Source organism: Fundulus heteroclitus, chromosome 17 (genome assembly GCF_011125445.2).
Source record: "Fundulus heteroclitus isolate FHET01 chromosome 17, MU-UCD_Fhet_4.1, whole genome shotgun sequence".
Classification (NCBI taxonomy): Eukaryota; Metazoa; Chordata; class Actinopteri; order Cyprinodontiformes; family Fundulidae; genus Fundulus; species Fundulus heteroclitus.
Window position 1 is genome coordinate 19,006,913 of NC_046377.1, and position 25,700 is coordinate 19,032,612.

Sequence of the window (25,700 nt, forward strand, 5' to 3'; positions counted from 1 at the left end):
TCTGTCTCTGTGACATAAATTATGGTTGTGAAGCGAACGGGGCTTTCAAAGTTGGCTGCCCAGGAAGTCCCCGGAGGATTCCTGCAACAATGCCCCTGTCACTCCCTCTCTCTCTGCCTTCCTCCCCTCCTTTACCTCACCTCTCCTCCCACCTCACCCCATGCTCTGATGAGCACTCTGGGATCTCGGCTGCGATGACACCGGCTTTCATGTGAGAGGAAGCTGACGAATGAGTGTCACGGCCTCGAGGGAGCCTGACCAGACTGGCAGCGAAATAATGCAGGAAGAGAGATGAGAAGCGTGGCCTCATAGTACACAAACACTTAGTTGCACACTACCCACACTCTGTAAAGCCACTTCTATATCATACACCGGCAGCTAATGGCCTTTCCGGGAGCAATCCTGCGTCCCTTTTGACTGTTTAAATGCACCCTGCAAATATGTGTCATTTAAAGGCGCTTCCATCGGGCAGCGCCGACAGATTGTATCAGTGTTATAACTTAGGAGGGAGCCAGGTTGTTTTTGATTACATCTGTCTGTTGGTGGTTTCATCATACAGCGAGTGTAGGATCAAAACCTTGTATTCACACCTGCTCCTGCATTGGAAATCATCCTTTCGCTGTAAAGAAGGCTCCTCATCAGGTCACTTTGTTGAGAACCAATGGATTAATGCATCAGGCGGCTATCAAACATGGCCTATTCACATACACTGCAAAAACGGAACTAAAAATAAGTATTTTCAAGTCAAATTTTCTTGAAATGAGTGAATTAGTCCTTCATTTAAGCAGGTAAATTAGACTATTTGCCAATGGAATGAAATTTTTGCACTTAAAACAGGAACAACTCATCTCCATAGTCTTATTTAGAGGGCAGAATATCTAAATATCTTATTTTAGGGGTTGAAATACTCACTCCATTGGCAGATAATCTTATTTACCTGCTCAAATCAAGGACAAATACACTAATTTCAAGAAAATTTGACTTATTTTTAGTTCCGTTTTTGCAGTGTATCTAAGAACTCTGGGGGCTTTGTTCGATCAGCGCCTGCATTCAGAATGAGGAGAAAAAATGTTTTCTTGCTGCTATTTCACCAATTTTTCCCCCTGATTTTGTCTTTGAGAGGGTACGGTCTGACTCGTGTGTGTGTTTTTGTGTGTGTGTGTTACAGGGGAATGCAAGTACCACTTCCAGGACTGGGGGGAGTGCGACCTGGCCACGGGGAAGAAGAACAGGACTGGGGTTCTGAAGCGAGCGCTCATGGATGCGACCTGCGCCCCCAGCGTCACGGCAACCAAGCCATGCGGGAAGATTCCCAAGACCAAGCTGCAAGGTAAGCCGAGAGAACGGAACCATTGCTGGATAAAGGGGGAGGCCTGGCTGGACAAGCTGGGCCTGACAGAAACTGTGAGGATTCACAGGAACCGTGCTGGAAAAAAGAAAAAAAAACACGTCTGTCTGAGGCAGAAAGGAAAATTAGTTTACTGCTGAGCTTCAGAAGCAACAACAGAGCTTGGATGGATTCTAAATGAAGGTATCAATGAAGGGGCAAGTTTAATAAAAAAAATAAAAAATCAATAAAACTATGAAAGGTTACCTTTTTGTTTGCTTTTTATTCTGTAACGTCTTACAGCTTTAGGGCCTCCAGTGATGCAAGAATCACAGGAATCAAAAACAAACGGGAAGAGTAAGAAAGACCGGGCAATATAAATCTTTATTTGTCATTGCATTGGTACATGCCAACGAAATTTGTCTTCTGCATTTAATCTATCCCTTAGGGAGCGGTGGGCAGCTTTTTCCAGCACTCGGTGTATCTTCAGAGCTGGATATGCACAGCAAAAGAAAATGCAAGCTCATAAATGGCCTATAAACTGTGGATTAAGAGCTTTTATCTATCTATCTTCTATTTCAAAAATATTTCTATCTATCTATCTATCTATCTATCTTTAATTGTTAAAAAGCTTAAAAGGAGATGTGCCCATTGACCAGTGGAGATTGGCACCAGGCTCTCCGCCATAATGAATGGATGAGTATAGAAAGTACGGATCTAAGTACGGATGGATGGATGGATAGATGGATGGATGGATGGATGGATGGATGGAAAAGAGATATGTTGGAAGCAGCAGTTGTCCCGTTACACTGGACTGCATGGAAAAGATTGCTCTCCACTCTGCATCTCTGCTCTCTCTGCATCAGAGAATTGTAATGTACCAATTACTGCATCTTGGATGAGAATATCACCAAGGTTTGGAAATCGTTTAAAATCTGCACATTTTGAAGGAAATTGCAGATAGGATGGTAGATGTTAAAAATAAGAATATTTTTTTACTTGGAAAAATATCTTCCCTCCACATTTTTATGTCAACACATTAAAAAATATGAGCCTGTTGCATATTTACCACAGCGTTGCATCACTACTACTTCAAGGAACACTTCAAACAGGAAGAGAGAAGACGGGCTGATTCAAGCTCTAAAAATATGTTGTTTTGTCCTTGAGGTGTAATATATGCCTATGGGCAGAGGTATGGCCTGGGTTGGCCCAGGTTGGGGTGGTGCTCGGTCCTGGCCTCAGCTTGTGGCTGCAGCAGTCTGCTCTCCACCATCCCACTGATGGGGATCACCTTCCAGGTCTGGGGCCTGGACGCCCCTCTGGGGTATCTGCACCTGGACCTGGGAGTATAGGATGTGTGGTGATTTCAAGTGTGTGTGCAGCATCTATTCTCATGTGTGGTTATGAGCGTTTGCATGTGTGTGGGCTTTAGGGTGGGATCGTGTGACTGTGACTGCGTGCCTGTGTTTATGTGTTTGTCTCTTTGTCAGGTTGGGTTTGGGACTCTTCCTCTCCTGGGACATCTGAGATCTCCACTAACTGTGGAGCCCGTCCCCCTGTCCGGCTCCCTGCTAAGATAAGATAAGATAAGATAGACTTTATTGATCTCACAGTGGAGAAATTCACCTGTCACATCGGCTCTTATAATCAGTGAAGGTGCCAAAAGGAGGAAAAGGTGAATGAGATATATATACAGTGTGTCCTCATATATACAGAGGATCGGTAAAAAAATAATTAAATAAAAGATTTAAGGTGACTTATATACATATGGATTTGACATTTTACATTAAAGTTGTACCAGGTAAGGAACAACAGTCAGGTAGTGAGATAACTATAACAGCTGAAGTCTCTTATTTAACAGGATTATTGCCAAGGTTATTGCACAGGGTATTAAATTAAATAGTATTGCACAGTAATTATTGCACAAGTTATTGCACTTATAGTGCAGCAGGGATGAATGACCTGCGGTAGCGCTCCTTTTTACAGACAGGATGTCTAAGTCTGTCGCTAAAGGAGCTGCTCAGCTCCTCTACAGTCTGGTGCAGGGGGTTCCTCTCCAACACACAGCCCACGATGGCCGAGTCATCGGAGAACTTCTGGAGGTGGCAGCTGTCCGTGTTGTAGGTGAAGTCTGAGGTGTAAGGCAAGGCAAGGCAAATTTATTTATATAGCACAATTCAGTACAGAGACAATGCAAAGTGCTTTACATGATTGAAATATAGGAAAATAAAATAGAATAAACGGGGGGAAAAACAAAAGAAAAGCATGTCAGTTATGCCCTTAACAGGTTTTCTTTCTAATTATTTGTAGGTACAAATTAGTTTTGGGGGTGGGCAGCAGAAGGAGTGGCTCACCCGGGGCACCAGGAACCACCACGGCTATGGCAACCAAACATAATTTACAACCCAAAATTACAGCATGTAAAAATGAAAACTAGGTCTGTTCCCAAACTGGTGAAAATTATAAACACAAAAAAAAATGCATATTCATATAGAACTGCCTGTACAACAATGCATTTAAATACTGTTGATTTATTGTGAGAATTATATTTTGTAGTTTCACTAGAAAGCATTCACACCTGTTCAAAATTGGATGCCTTCCAGTTTAATTCTGAAGAGCTAAGGGTGTGAACACTTATACCCTGACCATGTTTAAATATACTCAGACTAATTATAAACTAAGTCTGCAAAATAACAAAAAATCTATGTATAATTAAGGGGTGGGAATGCTTTCTGGTGGCACTTCAAACTATGTATGCATTTTATTACAAAACAACAAAGGAAGAACCCCCAGATAACATGATGAAATATCTACAGCTTCAAGAAAGCTGATGTAAAATTTATATTCCAGTCTTTTACAAGAATTGCACAAATATTTTAAGGCAGGTTTCTGGGAAACATGCATACAATTGGAAAGTGCAAGCCTTTTCAGGGCTATGAATGTTCAGGAAGTTCTTGAATTGTCAAATAAAATGCCATTTAACTTGATGCAATCAAAAGAGAAAAAAAAGGAAACTGTTTTCTACCGTAAGGTGACTGTAAACGAGCCAGGGGGTTTAAATCTGTGGGGTTGTCTAATTTATCATAGGTGGAGGGTGTTGGTTGTCTCTGTTTCTTCTACCAAACTGCTGAGCACAGCTGTTTTTTGATGAGGCCTTGTTTTGATGAGGCCTTGTTTTGCTCATATCACGTTGGTCAAAAGAATCCTGGATTTATCTTAATTAGACTGATTATGCATCAGAATATGTATCAGCTTGCATCAGGACTGAACTTCTATAATCTTTCTGATAATTACTGTGCGAGTTCAGTAGATTCTCGCCTTGTCTCCTCAAGCATCGCACACTGATTGCATCTTTGCTAAATCCAACAAACCCTCGCAAATGATTTAATCTCAGGCAATGTCATCTGTGATTTGCATTCACATTCAATGCTCCATCACCCTGAAGGAAATCCTCCTACTTAACTGGGAAGCCGAAGCTTTGAGTGACAGCGCCAAACCCGGGCTGAGATAGTTAACTCACTATTCAGCTCTAATTACAGGCTTTTAGGTTTCCTCAGCCATGCCAAAGTCAGCGAACTCTGGAACAATGTGAGTTTCTAACTGTGATCTTCGCTGGTAAATGGAGAGTAATCAGAAAACTTGAGTAGCAACAAGTATTGACCTAATGGGAAGAAATGTAATCATGTGAACACTCCTAGAATACATCACTGTCTGGTATGAAAGCTGGGGAGAAGCACTCGATTCACTGTCGGTCAGTGCTGCTTGTAAATCCTGCAAACAAGGATGTAAATTACCCACTGTCAATGCCCCATTGTCTAAACTGAATTATTATGAGTCTGGCAATATTGCCAATGGCTATAAGCCGGCTTTATCGCGCTCAGCAGATGACGAGCGGGAACACAAAGTTTGCACAAAGAGTTTGCCCAACCTTACCGTCGCTTCGTCAAATAACCACAATCAATGAGATTCAGTCTCACAAATACAAGGTGATGTGAACACCTCTTGCAAAGTGTTGAGCCATTTAATGTCTGTCCTCTTTGCGCGTTACAGTTTAACCCTGTGTAGATGAGTTGTATTTTATAGATGCATCGTTAGAGACAGTTTTGAGGAAATTCGACCTACTTGCCATTTGTGTAATTTCCCGTCTTCTTTACATAAAAACGACACACTGGAAAGAGTAGAATTGTCATAAAAATGTTATAGAACAAAGAATGTTTCAGTGACTATTATTGCTGCCAAGTAACAAAATCAATGGGTTCAATTTATTTTTTTAAGTAGCTTGCAAAACCAGCCTTCAGAGGAAAATAGAAATAGCAGTCTTCTGCATTATTTTCTCATTCTACCCAGCTCATTAAGATTTGCCTGCATTCATCTATGCGCAGCTCTTTTATGGTCTCGCCACAGTGTTTTGATGGGTCTGGACTTTAAGCAATTGCAAAAAAATTTAGTTTGAGTGTGGATTTAAAAGTCTTCAGGTCAAATCTGTTTGTCAATCATTTGTTTAGGATGTGCCCCCTCCTTTGTTTGGTTTACCTCTTTGGTACATTGGACAGAGTATTTGCTATCACATTGCACCACAACCCACATTTACAGGTGGACCAAAATGTGTTAGTCAACACCACAGTTCAGATTAGCTTTCTCTCCTGCTAAAAAAAAACTAAGTAGACTACTTATGGAAACAAACTTGGGTCTGTTTAAAGTAGTCACGACTTCTGGTTGATGTTATACGCAGAGTTGTAGCATGCATTTATACCAGGGAAGTCTTTTGGTCCACGTGTTTGGTTCAAATCAAAAGTGGATTTTATTTTGTGGTTGTTTGGTGTAGTTTGTTTTCACATTGTACATTTTGCAAGTGTGCAAGTGAACTATATCTTGTAACGGTGCCATACGTGACAATTGATGCTCCCATCAGACAGAAATTACCAGGCCAGGACGTAGGACAAGCTCAATATTTACAAAAACAGACATTGAAGTCCGATGTGCTGGGCACATTTGTGCTGCCATGACAGATGCAATATCATTTTGAATGTCAAGAGCAGCTCATTCAATGCAAATTTAATTCTGATTTTGGAGCGGTCTCAGCAGACGATGCACTCTATGTTCCCTAACGCAGAGTTCAACCTGGATAGACTCTCACAGAGAAAGGATGCAATTGGAGAGATTAAATAACAAAATTAGAAAGTTCTTTGGCGCTTGGACCCCGACAGAAGACGTGAAAACTGTGAATGTCTATGAGCTTGAATGTTAATTTTAGGATTAGGATTAGTGAAGTCTTCCCCCGGGGTCCTGACACTGGTGGTGGAGGCCGTAGGGGAGAAGTAGTCAGGTGAAGCTTGTGAGCGTGAAGGAGGAGTTTGGGTGGAGGATGGCTGAAGCTCAGCTAAAGAGCAGGAGAATCCACGAGTAGAGCGCCTATTAAGCACAGTCTTGTGGAATAGTAGGATGAGGACGCAGATTGACTGGCATAAGGACGCTTGCCGAGGTAATCAGTAGATGCAGGTGTGTGAATCTTCCAGTTTGAACTTTTGTCTAAACTTCATTAGTAGCGTTATCAACACTAAGGGCTTATTAAGGTGCATGTTTCCTGTAGTTGGGTTGGATTGAGTCCAGTTTGTATTCAGACCAGAAGCGAACTGCACCAGAGTCTGTTTGGAAGCAGATTAGATTTGATTTCAGCAATAAATCCTTAGATTTAAGCCTTATTCCAGTCAATAAAGAGGAAACTAGCTGTAGAGACAGTGGCAACTGTTTTGTACCAGCAAAATAAAGCTCATGTTTAGTTAGAAAGGTAAATGTTGTTGGTATTTTTGTGGGAAGCCTCAAAGTCACTTTTGACGAATAACTGCAACTTCCAGCTTAAGACAAGCCTCAGTTTGCCCATAATTTTACGTATTACTGAGGAATAATGAGGAAAAGGTATTAATTCATTCCATAATGCTAGAGCTGTGCAGAGGTCTAAAGCTGGCCATTGCATGTTGTGCTCTTTGACACTAACAAAGTCCATCTAAATCCTTGAAAGACATAGTTATAAATGTGCAAACTCCACAACTAAATATGACTTGATAAAGACATTTTCAGTTGCAAATACTGCATAGCTCCACTTGACCTAATGTATGAATATATTCAGAAGGCACCTATTTTTCCTGCTTTTCCGTCTTAATTAAATAGGAGCATTTTTTTTTGGTGATGCATTGGAACATGTGAACAAAGCAGTCCTTTGTGTATGCCCAGAAGTGTGACTCTAGGTCAAATTGAGTTTGGTTTACAGCCGTGTGTGTTACATTGCAGGTTCACCTGTTCACTTTCAGCGAGAGCCGACTGCAGGGATGCAAAGTGACAATTGTAGAGGTGTGAGAGCTGAGGTCAAAGGAGAAGCAAAGCGGGGATGACAGAGGTCCAGATGAAGGGATGCGGTGGGTGGGAAGCTATCTGCAGGACGTGTGATTTCATGTAACTGCCTTTTGGAAGATAAGCCATTGGTAGCAGAAGGGCTACTTGGAAAAAGAAAGAGGGTGTGACGAGTTTACATATTTCAGAAATATAATCTGAGCTGTGGGATAAAAAAAAAAAGACCCAGAAAATTAAATGTTTGGCTTCTGACGGGCTGAGATGAAGACAGGACAGGCCAGCTAACCTCCAACCGGACACAAACCTGCTGCGGAAAATCTGCAATTCTAAACAGTAACGCTGGGCTTTGGAGATAGGTTTCCTCAGACAGCAGGTTCTGTGTTGGGGGCAAAATTTGTCATTTGCACATCCCAGAGGAGACGATGTTCAGGGGCCCCATTGGGAGCGGTGTGAGACCCAGAGTTGCATGTCTTTGCTGTTCGTTCCAGGTGAAACACAGACCACATGGAGCAAAAAGAAAGAACAGGGAATGACAAAAATGAGGCATTGTGCGTGCCTTGTGAAAATCTCAAGGTCCCACGGCCTTTCATTCAGCCGAACAGGAGAGAGCGCAGCAGGAGGGAACATTTGGACGCCCGCTTTGGTTTCAGCTTTAACAAAAGCCTTTGTTTGGATAAATATGGCAATCTTCAAAATTGCGTAGAGCACACTTATGCCCCCCTTTTTTTTTTTTTGCATAAACAGGTGGTGTTCAGATTTCAAAAGACAAAGACAAATTACATTATTGCTCACAGAGCAAATGGTTTACAGAAGGTAGTGAGCCTGGAGACAGTCAAAAAAATGTCTCAGGTTTAAGATTACTCAATTTTTCCCAGGTTTTTATGTCACTTTAAGCTTTTTTATGCTTGTAAATCAAGCTGATGTTCCAGTAACAGAGCAAGAAAATCCTTGGAGAAAAATAAAACTCATGTTCAGGCAAAGTTCAGACACTAATGTTATCATTTTACATTTATAAATCAGCAGAACTGGTCTTTAATTATGTTTGGCACTTGTCCCTGGTTTTAGCTCTCTAATCTGGAGCCTGTCTGTGACAGCCCAAAGGTGATCAAAATGAAATACAGCAGCTGCAGCTAGAGCTATGATGTGTGGCTGCTAATTTAAATTTGACATGTTATCTTAAATAGATCTCTTTTTGGTTCTTCTGTTAGAGCTATAGGAAAAGAAAAGACATTTAACATCCTGAGTTGGGCTGGTTATAGTGTTGGAAAAAATATTACTTGAAAGGATATTCAAAAGGATTTTGCTTAAAGCCGCACGACACGAGCACGAGCACGAGCAAAAACAGAGTCATTACATCCTGAAATTATAATTATGATGATTGTATTCTGATCTTTACAAAATCCGACTTTAAACCCACCAAAAATCGTTTTAAATTAAGGCCAAATCATTCAATGAAGCTCTCACAAAACGTCTCATTAAACTTTTAATGAATTTTATGAATTCTTTGAGGTTAATGTTATAAAGTAGGGTCTGGATGGATGGCTTAAGGTTATGAAAACCCCCTGTCCATTCATAGTGCAAACGCACATCAGTTAATTAAAATATTGACAGTTCATTTATTTCCATGATATAAAAAGTGAAACTTGGGGTAGATTCATTAAACACAAAATGATGTTTTGAATCTTAATTTCTGTTGATTCTGTTGGGTACGGCTCACAGCAAATTAAAACTGAGAAAATTGGACTATTGTGAATGACCAATAAAAAAAATAAAAAAATTTTAATACCAAAATGTTACATTACAGCCTACGCAATACGGGGGAAGAATGCATTTTACTGGTGTCCAACACCCATTTAATGACCTCTAAGCTCATTGCTAAAAAAAAAAAAAAAAAACAGGCCGGCTGTTAAAAGTGAGTTGGTGAATTTGTAGAAAGTTTAGTGGAAGAAAAAGTGGGGCAGAAAAAGCTGCACAAACAACAACAACCGCAGCCTTGGGAACATCGGAACAAACAGAATTCTGAGGTCCAGTGGGAAGTTTCCTCAGTCACTGATAATTTATGACATTTACTGTATTTTAACACCTCCAATGTACATGTTTTGAATCTTTAATGAAGATTTTATTACTCATTTTTTTGTCTAAAGTTAAATGGTTAAGCTTTCTTTCGTTACACAGACCAAACTCTGTTTTTAGTATTTTAAGTCACATTTTGAGCAGAAATGGTGTAAAAACCCACAAAACAAACATAACATGAATTGTTTCGTTGTCAAGTAAGCAACGTGCCAATTTCAACGTCCACAGAAATCGTGTGACTGTGGATTTGGAAAGGTTCGAGCTGTTAAAAGTAGCAACACCTTGACCGCCGCTGTGCTTGAAAAGCGGAGAGGAGCTGTGACATCCAACATGCAAATGCGGCACAGTCCACTCGAGCCTCCAGAATGAGAGTCCCTATCTCACACGGAGTGGCGAGAACAAGTGTGAGAGCGAATCCTCTCCCTCCGCGTCTCTCTCCAGGGAGCAGAATGTGCTGACACAAAAAGACGAGAGGGGGGGGGCGGGGGAAGAAAGGGACAGAAAACATTCCAACAAATTAAAGCAAGCAATCAAACGGGACGGCGTAGCAATTTCAGTATTTGCATGCCTCAGAGCACCTTGTGCATCTAAATTCTGCTCCCTGCGGAAAGTTGGCAGCCGAAAAGAAAAGATTTCCAGGAAGATTTCTGAGCGCCGCACTCTGAGAATGTTAAAAGGGTGAGACACCACTGCTCAAATCTCATTGACTAAGCATAAGTTGTTGCAGCTCAAAACTGCTTGCCAGCATGTTATTAAAGGATTTGCGAGTTGCGGAGGTGTCCTTTTAACATAATCCCTGCATAGGAACATTAATTTAAGATTTGAGTAGTTATATATTACTACCACGTTTCCAGGTGGTTCCATACATCTCCTTTCATTAGCGACTGAAACTCATTAATTAGATCCGCTCAATTTATTCGACTGCCGGTTGGAACTTTGAAAGACTTTAATGAAAGTACTATACAGCGACGCATTTGGCATTTCACTCATCGGGTTAGGGTTGTACCAGGTTTGGTGACAATTATGAATGAGGGACCATCTGATTTAAGGATTAATTGCTCTAAAAAAATCCCTTAGTACAGTTAAAGGGTTTAAATAGATCAGGGGTGTCGAGCTCCAGTCCTCAAAGCCGGTGGTGTCCAGCATGTTTCCTTTGCTGGGCACAGGCCTGCTCCAACAAGTTCTGCAGGAGCCCAGCAATCAGCCATTCATTTGACCCTGACGTGCTGGACCAAGAAACATCTAAAACACCCAGGACACAGGCCCTTGAGGACTGACTTTGGGCATCCCAGACATATAAAAAAAGAGCAACAGCGAGGCGGATCTTTCTCAGGAGGCAGTTCTGCCACCAAGACAGAAATCTGATGACAGAAAGAGCCCTGGAGACGCCCTGGAGGGTTTGTTTCATAGCGAGAGGAAAGCTTTTCTTACCGGCTGCATACTGTACGTACATAGATCAGTCAGAGATCAGTCATAACTTAATGTCTGATCTCCTCAGTGACGTGTTGTGTTAAGTAGCTGGTTAAGCCCAAAGGGGTATCCAGATCTCCAACTATAGACTGACAGCGTTTTTTTCTTCCTTTTGAATTTTTCAGCGTACTGGTATAAGAATAGATTTTATTTTTAAAACTATGTGTATATTTTCGTTCTTTGTCGCAGTGCATAATTTTCTGGTATGTCCGGTTGCAGTGATGGCTTCTTATGGGCGGTGTTGCTCAATGTCTACCTTCCCATCAGGGCTGACATGAGTACTCAGAAATAGTAAATAAACTGTCAAACATGATTCACGCCTAACCCTTTATTACTGAATAACTTTCTTGTAGGTTAGGGTTAGGGTTAACCCTAACACCCACCCTACCCACCGTCAGTCCAGGGGGAGTTGGAACCCTCTGTGGTGGGAAGATGTCCATTCTTGCTGCAGAGAAGGTGCATAGCATGCTTGTGGGAGTGGAAATGGGAATAAGATATACAGTAAAAGGGATTTACATGGTAGCAAGTTGTTAGCGTTGTGGAGAGAAGGTCCTCGGGTCAAGTAGCCAGGGCCATTCTGCACAGCATTTGCATGTTCTCCTTGTGCATGCATTGGTTCTGTCTGGGTACAAAAGACAATACATAAATCTGCGTACCACCCAGGTGTGGTGTGCAGAATTGTGGAAGTCTTGACGCTGGGATGACAGTTTTTTTTTAATAAAGATGTAGGGCATGGCCTGGGGATGCATGTGAAAAGCAGCGGCTGGCCCAGGATGCCATTCACGCTTCAACCTTCCACAGAAGTCATTGGAAAAGTTCACAGCCATTTGCTTTCCAAAACAAACCTCCCTGGATTTCTTGATGAAGCAAAATAAAATAAAAAAAGGTCCATACTGTAAAACTACCAACCTATTTTAAGGATTAAATTAGGCTAAACTACAGTTATTTTTATTTTTATTAGTGTTTGGGATCTTTTAGTTGCACAATACATAACAAATGAATCATACTTGTAAAGAAACCTAATGAAGCCATTTCAGTAGCAAAACAAATTAAGACATTTCTTCTTACATGAGAATAGAGTTTATTTACGTCACACCCTTTTATCATTTGTGAAACCAAACCTCCTTAGAAATATCATGAAGTTTCCATTTTTAAACTGGCCTTATGAAATTTAATTACCCTTTGTGGCACATTTTTATTAAATATGTCATTTTATATTTCTCTTGTATCATCATTTGCATAAACAAAACCTTAGGGATGAAAATAGGGAAGTAATAAACAGCTACCCAGAAGCTAACAGGCCAATAAACTGTAGGCAGTCGTCTGCTTATTTGAAGAGACGGCTCACAAAGCATAAAAACATGGCCGCCAGGTTGTTGAAAGCTGATAAAACGGCACTTTACATGAAGGTACCAGATCAGTTTCCAAAAAATGGGTCACACAGCAAAACGTTCACCGAGGCAAACTAGCTGATTAAAACCTAAATGGTTGTTACGATCAGAGACGGAGCACGGGTTCTCTTCATGGAGACAATAGGATTTGCTTATTTTCAAAGCCGTCACCTCTGGCACTGAAAGTTTATAGGAACGACTATGACTACGTTCACTTTATTTGTTTTTTTCTCACAGATGCAAAGAAGATAAAGAAGGACGGGAAGAAGCGAGAGCGCGCCCCAATGGACTGATGAGATCTGTTTTTATTGTAAGCCAGCGAAATGGGAGAAGACTGTGGAAAGATGTCCGCGGCCCCGTTTCAACCTGGTTCCTGTTTATCTGTACTGTAGGCATTAGGACACAATGTAGCTTGGATGAAACCAGTAAACATGAATTTTAGAGGCAATTAGTTCTATTCTTTCCTTTTTTTTTTTTAGCGCCCAATAAGGGACATCTTGTATATTGCTGTAGTAGACATAATACAATGCGTTAGGGATGGATAACGAGATGATTTGTTTCTAGTGTTTACACTTAATTATGTTATCTCTCAGAATGCTTTCTAAGGTACAAATTGCCCAGGATTTGTTACATACCCCAACTCTAATTTGGAGAAAGTTCTTTGGCCTGTGCTCTGACTTAATGAGGCAGTTTGCTAAGAGGGAGTCCTCAAACATTTCCACCTAATTAATGTGAGTTAAAAAAAATAAAATAAAATATTGCTTATTCATTGTTTAGCAAGCCTAATTTGGCTGAAAGTTTTTCAGTCTAACTGTGGTAAATGTTCATCCACAATTTTGTCTAACGGCTTCTTTATAAGTGCACAAAATGTCATGTTTTGTGTCCTTTACCTCCTGTGTTGTACTTTAATTTACACATAAACGTTAACTGTCCTCGATATATCACGGCTGCTTGAGGTTGCCAACTCCTTTGCTTCACGGTACCTTTTTGTTATTAAAAATGTTAATAAAATGTAGAAAACATTGCTAAAAGCAACTAACCTCCATGGCGTCATCTCTGTCAATATAATGCAATTACAAAAAAAAAATAAAACAGTCTGAAAAACATGGATATTTCATTTACATTTTATTTGGGAGAGTTTAATACACAACATCATATCACGTCAGATGAGATCAAAAGTGAAATTTGGGGACAGAAAAAGAATACCGCTTTCCATCGTCATAGTGAAGTAGGCTAGTGGCAGCATCATGAAGAAGACGGATGGAGCTAAACGCGGGGTAATCCTGGAGGAAAACTCTCAGAGGCTACAAAAGACTTGGAACTGTTCGGGTTCAACGTTTCAGCAGGACGACGCCCCTAAACGTCCAGCCAGAGCTACTACCAAATGGTTTGGATCAAAGGATGTTGATGTGTCAAAGTCCTGGACCGAGATCCAATGGAAACCATGTGGGAAGACTTCAAAATACTTATAATGTTTCCATTGTCTTAAATGTATCATTGTTGCCTAAAGTTAACACATTATTTGCTTTCTCATACATTGACAAATAATTTAAAATCTTCAAAAAAACAAAACAAAGTAATTGGATTTTTCATCATACGTCAATGTCAATGAAACACCACATGAAATTGGAAAGTCTCAAAAGCAATCGTGTTTTATTTGACTTTATCTGAAGAGTTTTTTTTTTTAACATTAGATCTCCTTTTGGCCTACATGCAAAATCCTATGTGTGGTGGAAAATGAACAGAGTCCATCTGCCTAAACACATCATCCCCACTGTGAAGCATGGCGGTGGCCACGTCATGCTGTGGAAAGGATTTTTTTCATCAGAGTTGATGTCAAGCTAGCTGCAGGTACATAAAGGGCCTACCCTGAAAATTAACCAGTCGACGCTTCAGTCAGAATCCTTATTATTTATTTCCTTCTAGGATCCTAGCAATTTTAAACAAATTGGACTAAAATAAAGCTAATATCTCCTTGGTATAGTCCCAGTATTTTAAAAACTGATGTGCCCTCTGTCAGGGACATACCACTATAAAAAAACAAACTTTCCTAAAAAAAAAAAAAAAAAACAAGTTATGTCTATGACGGTTTTATTTGAAGAGGTTATTATACAATGTAACTACTTAATGCAGTTTGTCTTACAGTTTCTTAGGTGGCCATTGATTAAAAACACTCAAGAATTGTTGTTCAGAACAAATAATCAGGAATGCATTAAAACAGAAACCAATACCAATGTTACTGTACAGGAAGTATCATAGCGGGGGGGGGGGGATGGAGGGCAGGTCAGGAGGAGGGTGGACATTCAGAGATTAGCTATACCATGAGTATGTACATATTAAATGTACCACATCAGCGTTACATATAATGTATTATATAGAAATATATATACAAGGCAAATAACAAACCGCTGAAATATATTTTTGTTAATCCTATTGCAATAGAAGCCACAAGTCACAGTGAGAGAATACACAATGAACATCTCAAATACACAGGAAAAAATGGAAAATTAACACTTGAATGTATGCTTAACACCGGCAGCAGGCTATGTAGTTATTTGAAGATTTAATTGTTGAGTTTTATGCCAAATCCAGATGGGCTCTGTGACCCCTTCGCTTTCAGAAGTTCAGAACAGGGCACACAACCAGTAAAGAAAAAAACCTTCCTGCAAGATTGTGAAAAAAAAAAAAACAGAAAAAATAAGTTTATATATATATATATATATATATATATATATATATATATATATATATATATACGTGTGCCTGCTGAGTGAACCAGCTTCCTCCCTGGGTAAGGGTGAAGCCTCATAAATTTACAGGTGAAAATCAAAATGAAAGCCATCGCCTCTGGGCTTTTGGGCCACACTGAAACTAGTTTTAGCTTCTGTCATCCCCCAGGGTTTTCTCTCCCTTTCACACTTCGCTTTTGGCTGCAGAAATCATTCTTCAAATCCCCTGGACCTCTGCTCACATGCGAAAAAGTTACGGTACAGTTTTCATATTGCACAGCGAGAATCTTTTTTTTTTTTTTTTTTCTTCAGCAAATCATGAAACTTTAAAAATGCACATATAAGTCATACCCTCCGTCATTATATCTCTCATAAATCACAATATCTATAGATTGTAAAGAACGTTTTCTCAAACAAAAAGCAACAAACTGGCTGTACATGGATCATAGAATAATTTGCAATACTACATTTACACTCTGTACAATGATAAAAGTTGCAGATTTACAAAATGTGTTATAAAATGTACAATATTGTGTAACTACATATATTTCTATAGCACAGAAAGCTGTGTCAGAGTCTTTGGAAGCTTTTTCTTTTCTTTTTTTTTACTGCAGAAACAATGTTTTAAACAGGAAAAAATGAGGACAGGTGGCAGAACTTCCTTGATTTGTGTCACATTATTTTTGTCCAAGTTGATGCTTTCATACAAACAATGCAATTAATAAAAAAAAAAACAACAACAAAAAAACCTACCAAAACTCAAGAAGTCTAAAAATATTTTACAGCAACCAATGCACATCCCAACCACACACACACACACACACACTCAAATTAATGACAGCACTGATCTGTAACAGTGACAGACACACACAGGCTGAGCTGCACGTTTTTTTGTGTGACTGTGAACTCAGCTTAAGCAGCACGCTATATTACTGATATTTGTCACTGCTATGACTGCTTATTGTTTTAGCGATGATGAATTAAAGGCATTGAAATTCTTATTTTAGTTCAGTCTTAATTTTTCATTTCCTCCGCAATAGGTCATATCGAATCTAAAGAATAGGAGCTCAGAGCAAGAACAAAAAACAAAAAACTCTAGGTTAATATTTGGGAAGACTGGATTGCAGTTCTCTTAAATGTGCACAGCCTCAACAAACTCACACTGAATCTGCGTAAAGAATTCAAAGATCAAAAAGAGCAATTTATTCATGTCACTCTGGATAAGGCACTTCAAATTGCTCCGTACAATCCGGCGATATATCCATCATCAAAAGCCAAAAAATAAATAAATAAAAAAAAATCTCCAAATTTGGAGAAGGTGCTTCTTCGTCAGCTCAAGATTGTTGGGAATACTCCCAGCAACACCCACGACTTCTAGAATAAAAGCCAGAGACCCCTTCAATCCAAAGTTGTCTCTGACTAACGTTACGCGTCACGCGCTCGCCATATAAGGAGCGCCTTTTAGCCCTTTGACACAAGCCGTATGAACAGGAGCCCAGCTAGCTCTCACGGCACATTATGATCTGACGAATACACACACAATGTTTACTTTAGTCCTATTTGACATACCAACGAATACGCCGCCGGTTTAGTGGACTCATAAAATGGGAAGCTTGCAACCATAAAACCACAAAGAAGCAAATTCTGTTTGCAGCGAAAGGAGCGCGAGGGATAGTAAACGGTGGTGTAACATTCACCAGATGGAGGGATTTGACAGGAACATCAGAATTCCTGGCTGACCTGTCCGACGTGTAGCTGAGGCTTCTCCAAACATGGTCCACTTGCCTCGTTTCTACTTCAGTTCTCCCCACACGTCCTCCTCATCTGTTTCACGCGTATAGTGTTCATATTTTGTCACTTTACAACCCCGACCTTCAACGTCTTCCGCGTTATTCAGATATGATTTTGCGCGATAGACCGGCACAAACTAGTGCAGAAGGGAAGTAGAGCCAAAAAGCATATGTGGTTTTGAAATTTCTTTACAAAAAAAATAAAAAATACCCTGTTTTCATCAATTATCCCTTACCAAAATGCAATCCTTCAGAAGTCACCTGAAGGATTGCATTTTTGCAACTTAATCCATTTTAACAAAATTAACAGTGTACAAGAAGACAACCCCATTAGAGCTGGACGATATAGCAGAAAAAAGCACATCGGTAAAATGGAAATCATATTGATCGATTTCAATACTTATCAACAACTTCAAAAAACATATATTTTAAGTGCAGCCCTAGCCATTTTAGAGAGTTCCTGGGTCTGTGTTGTGATTGGTTGGGAGGTTGGGATTGGTCCTACAGGATAGGCTAGAATGAAAAAGGAAGGAAAACTTTTATTCTATTGAACTTTTATTGACCCTGTTTTTCTATCATCGATATACATCCATCGATATTGTTATTGAATTACCGTTCAGCCCTAAACCCTGTAGTCACTCATGGTGGTGGCTGTAGCATGCTGTTGGTTTGCTAAAGCTGGAGCAAAGGGGCTGATCCGAGTTGACGTATAGAGCTAAATACCCGGGAGAGAAAAGCTGTTCTGGACTGAACCTGCGTTGATGCCGTGGTGGCCGATGACTTCCAGCAGTACACCAAGACCCTTAACCCACCCTCAAGTTTTCTAACTCAGCCATGCGCTGCTTTGTTTTTCATTCATGCGGGGGGTGGACATACCTTACACCGTAGTTTACTGCTATCAGATTGGTTCATCCTTTGTATGCGTGGCAACCAGACAAGGCTCTCATGTTCTGCCATCAGTGCACGTCGTCCAAAGTCAGTTTCACACGTGTTTTCGCCTTCACCACCAAGTGAACAAAGAGCGCTGATCCCTGCTGTGAGCACCTCCGTTTGGTTGATGCAACGTGCCCCCCCCCTTTAAACCACTCCGGGAAGTGATAAAATGCCATCACCTTTCCTCACGCGCCCCTCAAACTGAGATCCTCGGACCAGCACTTACTCTCCTGCTGCTATCTGTCAGGCCACAGCTAGGCGGAGATTAATCGAATGCTGTTGGAAAACTTTTTGGTCCCTATTTGGATGTGTGACTGATCACAAACAGACGTCGCTCCACTCCTCTGCGCGACGGACGCGAATCCACAAGACATTTTCCATCATATGTTTACAATATCCTACCTATTCCCTTATATAAAAAAATCATAGATGGTTTGGAATTAGCCATTTTATCAATAATTAATTTTCTTGGTCAGTAATGAACACTCCAGTGATTGAGTAATCAATTGTTCTTGTCCATATTTTTCAAGGAGGGAGTAACTCATTTACTTTAAAAAGGCCAAGGCTGATATAATCAGAGGCCCGTAATTTACTTAAACAAGGGACATTAATCATCTAAAGTTCCCACATGTAGTCTCATCAATTGAGATCATGCCATCTGCTTTTAAAGAGCGATAAGATCGGCAATTGATTTGTGTATAATTTAGGAATTTCAATATAGATGAATTAAAGCAATAAAAGCACATAGAAATACAAGATTTCAAAGTCTTCATCAGAGTCTTCATCATATACACTTTTTTCTCATTCCTGTGTGTTTTTGGATAACTTTTATATGACAGACCAACACAAAGAAGTGCCTGATTAGAAATGATACATGGTTGTCATTTTGTGTCAACTAAAGTCTTAAAAGTGTGGCATGCATTTTTGTTTAGCCTCCTTTTCACCGATGCACCCAACAATAATGGTGCAAACAATTATGAGCAGAACTGACCGCATTAGAGGCATAAACTGCACCCGTGTGTAATCCTAATGGAAATACAGTCAAAAGGATCTGAACTTTAATGAGAAAGCCAAAAGAAGTGGCTATTTGCAGTGTATGATAAGCCATGCAGAGGACACGGCAAATGCGGAGGAAGGTACTCTAGTTAGATAAGACCAAAACAGAACTAGTCAGAGTTGATAGGAAGATGAATGTAGCTAAATACAGAGCAATCCTGGAAGAAAACCTGCTGCAGCCTGCAAGTAACTTGAGGCTCGGTCAGAAGTTCACCTTTCAGTAGCACAGCAACTCTAAAAGCGCGCTCAGAGCTAGAAAGGAATGAGTTTGGTCAAATCATCACGTCTCTGATTGGCCCAGTCAAAGTCTAGGCCCAAACCTGATTAAGGACCTGTAGCAAAATTTGGAAATGGATCCTCACAGATGCCCTCTGCGATTGCGCTATTTTCCAAAAAAAGAATGGGCAACATTGATAGAGATTTGAAAAGCTGTTCAAGACATGACAGTAGCGGTTTGTCGTTGTAATATGACGAAATGAGCAAATATTCAAGGGAAGCGAAGAACTAAACTAGACAATAAATGGACCGGTCCTCATGGAAAAGTTTAGAAAATAATATTTGCTGATCAGAAATTCAACAGGTCTTTCAGTTGGTAAGATGCAAATATATGAATGTTAAGTCTGTCGTATCGGAGCCTTAAACGTATTAATAATCGTATCTACCTGGAGGAAAGATTTCAGGGGCAACATACTGAAAACGTTAATAAGTAACACGGCGCTCAGCACAGTTGCACATGGAATATTTATGTTACAGCCATGACCTTACGAGAATTAGAGACCATACAAAGATAACGAACGTGAAGAGCAATGCCGTAAGTGGGGCACCGGCTTGTAGCATGCAACCCCAAGCTGAGCGTGTAATGGCCAGCCTTTAATCTAAAATGTAGGTGTTCCACATCGGCCCGTAATCTGATCAGCCTCATGGTGAGTTTTCATTATAGGATCTGTCCCAGATCTCTCTTTAAAGCCGACAGCCTCAAGGAGCTATCCGGTGCAGGCGTAAATCTCAGCAAAGCCCCCCTACCAGCCACTGTGGCAACCTCCTGATGGCAAATGCTGCTGCATATTCATCACTCCAACGAGCAAGCCGCATTACTGTAACCGAGAATGGTCTAATAGGCTGAAATGATGGATGACATGCATGGAAACACGGAACATGCCTCTCGGTAAATTGATATTTTTTTCTTTCTCGTTTCTGCTGGCACGAAAGCAAACACAGCGACTCGTCACTTTTAATTCAACTACGATGGGTGAGAATCAATTAGGATATGAAATGGAGAAGAGTCACAACAAGTGTATGGAGACATCAAAAGTAGCCCTTTTTAAAATCACGAGGCTGAGACCTGTGATCAGAAGTCAACTCCACACTTGGAGCGCGCAAGCACACGTCAGCAGGCATACCCACACACATCCAGGAGTTCGCCATGATGTCCGTCAACGAATCCGAAAGACCAGATCAAGTCATCCCCTCCTCTGCACACACACGCATTCTCACACATACAGCACACAATGCCCTCCCACAGACCCTAACACAGGACGGCTCTGAGCTCCTACCTCCTGTTTGACTCACCGGGTTCTCAACAACTTGACGGCAAACATACATTTCCTAATAGTTGCCATAAAAAAACTGACACCGTCAGCATTAACGGGCGATCTGATGAGAATTCTGGCAAATGAAAAAGTGGGACTGAACAATTTCATGCCATATATGAATAGATTTCTTTTGTTTGTTTGTTTAATTTTGGTTGTCTGATCTGTGTGCCTTCATTTATTCCCTTTTATTTTCACTTTAAGAGTACATGACAAGCTGTATTTCCTAAATTATTTGAAAGAAAAGCCTCACAAAATAGAAATGTGACGATATGATAGCAGTCTCTGTCACAACCTCTTTGTGTAATCCTTCCCGTTCTACTTTTATTGGTCCAAATTAGGCTTTGTGTTTGCGTATATCCTCTTCTTGGACAAAATAAGTGGTGCATCGTGCAAATAAGGACTTGTGCGAGCTTTACTTCGTTTGTTTTTACCCACAAGTCATTCTTTTTTCAGTACTATAAAAAAAAAATGCAGGATGTTACATCAGAAATGTGCTTATTTACAGGTGTCCCTACTGTGCGCCATCTAGAGAAAACATCCCAAAACAATGGTTCTCTGTAGAACCTTTAGCCATGGTTGTCCAATTCCTGTTCTTTAGGGACAGCTGACATGCATCCTTTAGCTGCTTGGCTTATTGTTACCAGGTCTATGCAGAAGCTGTTATTATGCTAAGAAGATGATTTAACTATGTGATTTTGCTGCATTAGAGCATGGACACACCTAAAACACGCTGGATTCCAGGCCCCAAGGGTGGAATTTGAAATATTATTGAATAAGAGAAGAAAAAAAATCTAAATTCAGTCGCTGGCAGTTTTCTTGACAATCTTTATTGTCTTGAACTATGATCAGGAAACTTTCAAAAATGAAGGTCAGATGTTTCTTTTAAGTGGTGAAAATATTCTGTGTCATTTTGATGAAGAATATCCAAAGAATATAAGACATTTAGGAGACTTAGATGGGAACTCGGTATAGTAATCTTCTTAGACTGTCTTCTAGAAGATCCAAACACCCCGTTAATGTGAAAGATATTTACTCATCACTAAAGCTTAAAAAAACATATGCTCTTTTAAACTAATATGAAGCCACAATAGTAATGTTTCAGTATTATGGATGTTTCAGTTTGGTTATCCGATGTGCAGATTTGACAAGTTAAACTTTATTGCATTAATCTTTGACTAAGTTGTGCCTACTGATCTTCACCGAAGCTTTTTTTTTTTGGTGTTAGAAAGAATAACTACCAATCAGGATGAAATCCGCAGAGGACTAAACACAACGGTGACATTTCTTCTGTATACCGCCGGTAGGAAGAGCCGTGCTGAGGATGATCACGCGTAGAAAGAAGGCAAGCAAAGAAGCGCAGGCGGGCGTGTGCGCGGGCACGACGCCAGCCCACACCCACATACGTACACGCAAATAGAACACACACCGTTTATGTACAGTTATCTACAAGTGTCTTGACCGAATTTTAAACTTGTAAGGTTTGGAAATTCAGTCAGCCCTATTTTCCCATTTGGAAGTGTCCTCTGCCTTTTTTTTAGCTTTACTTCTTCTTCTTTTTGTTTGTTTTTATCAATTTGCTCAGCGTCTTTCACGGTTACTCTCCTTCTGTTAGCTGTTTATTTAATTTTTTTCAAGGTTACAACTCTAAATAAGGTTTTTCTTTTCTTTTTTTTAAACCCTCATTACATACGCTGCTTCTGCACAACACAGACAAGTGACAGCAACCAAATTCAGTTGATTAGGAATAAAGTGCTACAACAGGTTGTTGAGAGAAAATGGAAAACTAACGACAAAATGGTAGAAAGTGATTTTGAAATGTTCTTGTCTCGTCCTCGCGCATTTCTATCACAGAGACACTTACGACAAACCCCCACACGTACAACATACACACACACACACAGGCACACCCTAGTTCAACGCCTCCTCCAAAGGGGGGGCTTGTATTTATCTGGCTGACCTGCTGTTTTTGTACTGGCACAGAAGAAGATGTTTGAATGTCTTTTTGAACGTGACATTGCACAGAGCGTAGCAGGCCGGATTGATGGTGCTGTTGATGTAGCACAGCCAGTAACCGATAGTCCAAACAGTGCCGGGGATGCAGCTGGAACAAAAAGTATTAATGAGCACCATCACGTTGTACGGAGTCCAGGTGGCGACGAAAGCCACCAGGATGGCCATGATGGTGCGGGTGACTTTTTTCTCCCGCGACGGGGCGCCTTTCTTCTTCTTGTTTGGGGGTTGCTTCGTCATCTTCACGATCTTCCTGGCCACGTGGTTCTGACGCTCCGTGGTTGGGACAATCTCGACCGTGGCATTTGATGGTGTGTAGTAGTCGCCCTTCGGGGACTTGGTTTTGATCTTAATGCAGGTCAGTTTGGAGCCGCCCGCTTTGGCTCGCTGCCGCGGAAGCTGCTGGGTGGCCTCAGCGCTGGAGTTGGCTGCGGACGCCGCTGGTTCGTCGTCCTTCTGATTGGAAGCCGCCACACTGCCGGATGTCGAGTCGTTTGAGCTCTCCTTCTCCTCTGCAGGAGCGCAGTTCTCCTTCGCCACGCTGTCACCCTCAGTTTCCACGTCAGCAGTAGAGGATGAGGGGCCTTTGCCATTCTGAAGTTTTCCGTCATGCTGGTTGGCCCCATCATCCGCACTCTGGTTCTGGGAATGGGCTCCGTCTTCCCCAGCTACGTTGTTGTTGTTGGGTTTGGGAGTGCTCTCTCTCCTCTGGCCAGGTAACGAAGGCTCTGGGTTGGATCCGGACGGCTTGCGGTTGTCCTTCTTCACTCGGCTTTTGCTTGCTCTCGAAATTTGCCAGTACAGCTGAATCATGATGATGACTGGCAGGTAAAAGGCGGCGATGGCGGTTCCAAACGTGACAGCGGCATTGGAAAAGAACTGAATGTAGCACTCTCTCTCAGGCACCGTCCGTCCCCCAACGATGAACTGCCAGAAGAGGATGGCAGGTGCCCAGAGGATGAAAGAAAGGACCCAGGCAGCAGCGATCATCATTCCTGCCATTTTGGTGGTTCTCTTTACAGGGTAGCTCAGGGGCTTGGTGACACAGAAGTATCTGTCAAAGCTTATTATGAGGAGATTCATGACAGATGCATTACTGACAACATAGTCCAAAGCCAACCACAAGTCGCACACCACCGGCCCCAGGGGCCAGTAGCCTATTACTATATATACTGTGTACAAGTTCATAGAGCAAAGTCCAATGATTAGGTCAGCACATGCAAGGCTGAATAAAAAATAGTTGTTGACAGTTTGAAGGTTCCTGTTCACTTTGATGGACAGCATGACCAGGATATTGCCGATGATGGTAACCAAACTCAGCGAGCCAGCCACCAACACGATGAACACTACCTCCACGGTCTTGTAAGGGCTGTCTCTCTCTTCCACGGCTTCTGTCTCATTGCCTTCAGAGGCATTCCAGTATGTAAAGTTAAGGACATCCATGGCATTTGGTTTCTTTGTTGCCACCTACGACTCAGATGGAACCCTGCAAGACAACAAGAGACAAACAAGAATTTCTTAGACATAGACGCTATGACGGCCTCAAGAATTTAGTTATATGCAGCAATTTGAATTGTATACATAAATTAGTTGTCGGTAGTGAAAAAGTTTGGTATGTGCTTTCATAATAGGGAATACTTCTGGTTAGCTGGTGAATCGATTTAATGTTCCCGTAAAACTGCATGATGCCATTTGACGGGCAATGGCGTCAGTGAAATCCTCATACAGAGAGCAATAACAAAAAAGGCTTTTATCAAATCACCCGCATTAGCTATATGCCTCGCTCTGCTATGGGCTTTTAGTCCTTTTAATTCGACAAATCACAATAATAATTTTGCCCTTTAAAACAATAATGACGATGATGATTAGAGGCACCTTTATCTGGCACATTTTTATAATCACTGCAAACAACATCCCACCATTAGGGAGCTCTGTCATTAGTACAAAATGAAAAAATATATATATGAAAAAGCAGAAAAATAAAATGGTATTATCTAAACCGATAGAAATGTATAAAAAAAGTTCAAAACATCCGGTTTTATCTCTAGATGAATGGTCTTGATATTTTACTACACAACTGAGCACAAAATGTATTTAATCTTTCTAAAAAATAGACAGAAAATGATATTTACATATTGGACGTACAAATGAATTACAACATTAAACTTCTTTATCACATTGAAATACTTTTAAAAAATTGTAACCCTCTCGCTAGTATTGAAAAAAATTATTAAGCCCACATTTCTGTATTAAAACCGTTTTTCTTTTATTATTCTGATGTAATATTCTAATCTTAAATGTCATGTTTTCATTGGCTATAAGTGGAAAATCATCCTAGTTAACAGAAATAAAGGCTTGAAAACATCACTCTGTGTAATTAATTTATATAAAGGGATTCAGCTTACTATTTCTTTATATATTGATATATATATATATCTATTTCCTTTATACTGAATTTGCCAAATAAATATATTAACTAAAACATGTGCAAACCCTGAAAATGAAATCTTAACAGCAGAAATATACTTTTTTCCAGTATTTTTTTTTTAATTCCAACAGTGGACTTTGCCACCGTACCAGGCACCAATAACCTTCAGGCCAGGTCTGCCCAGAACCAGCTCTTTAGCAGATGGCGATTGATTGACAGCTCAGCCTCACGTAACTCAATGGATCTGATAATACGATTACGCAATCAATCATCGACCTTTGGCCCAAGGTGGCCTAGTACCATGTACACTCATCAACTACCTTATGCTTCAACATATTGTTTATTATGCACATTATATGCCTCCCACAGACGTTTTTGATCACTATTCCCATCCAGGTCATGCCTTTCTTGCCTACAGGGGCATTGAAGTTCCCCAGGAGCACCACTGAATCCCCATATGGCACCCCTTCAAGGACACAGTCTAGAGACTCCAAGAAAGCCGGCTGATTGGAATTACTATTTGATGCACAAGCTCAGACGGAAGTCAGAACCT

General features: G+C 40.7%; 2 protein-coding genes across 3 annotated transcripts in view; one reads left to right on the forward strand and one right to left on the reverse strand.

Moving 5' to 3' along the window:
• Positions 1–13,644, forward strand: part of ptn (pleiotrophin) — a 64,759-nt gene extending 51,115 nt beyond the window's left edge. Inside the window, exons 4-5 of the mRNA XM_036149259.1 lie at positions 1,169–1,330; positions 12,847–13,644. Of these exons, the coding sequence (XP_036005152.1) occupies positions 1,169–1,330; positions 12,847–12,902 (218 nt within the window). The 3' untranslated portion in view covers positions 12,903–13,644. The remainder of the gene's footprint in view (positions 1–1,168; positions 1,331–12,846) is intronic.
• Positions 13,645–15,642: 1,998 nt separating this feature from the next.
• chrm2a (cholinergic receptor, muscarinic 2a) overlaps positions 15,643–25,700 on the reverse strand; it is a 112,071-nt gene continuing 102,013 nt past the window's right edge. The window contains exons 1-2 of one of the 2 annotated variants that reach the window (XM_036149260.1): positions 24,446–24,457; positions 15,643–24,205 (exon numbers count right to left, since the gene is read on the reverse strand). In XM_036149260.1, coding sequence (XP_036005153.1) covers positions 22,654–24,162 — 1,509 coding nt within the window. In that variant the 5' untranslated portion in view covers positions 24,163–24,205; positions 24,446–24,457 and the 3' untranslated portion in view covers positions 15,643–22,653. Of the gene's footprint in view, positions 24,206–24,445; positions 24,458–25,700 lie in introns of those variants that run through there. The other variant, XM_021312659.2, reaches the window with a different exon arrangement.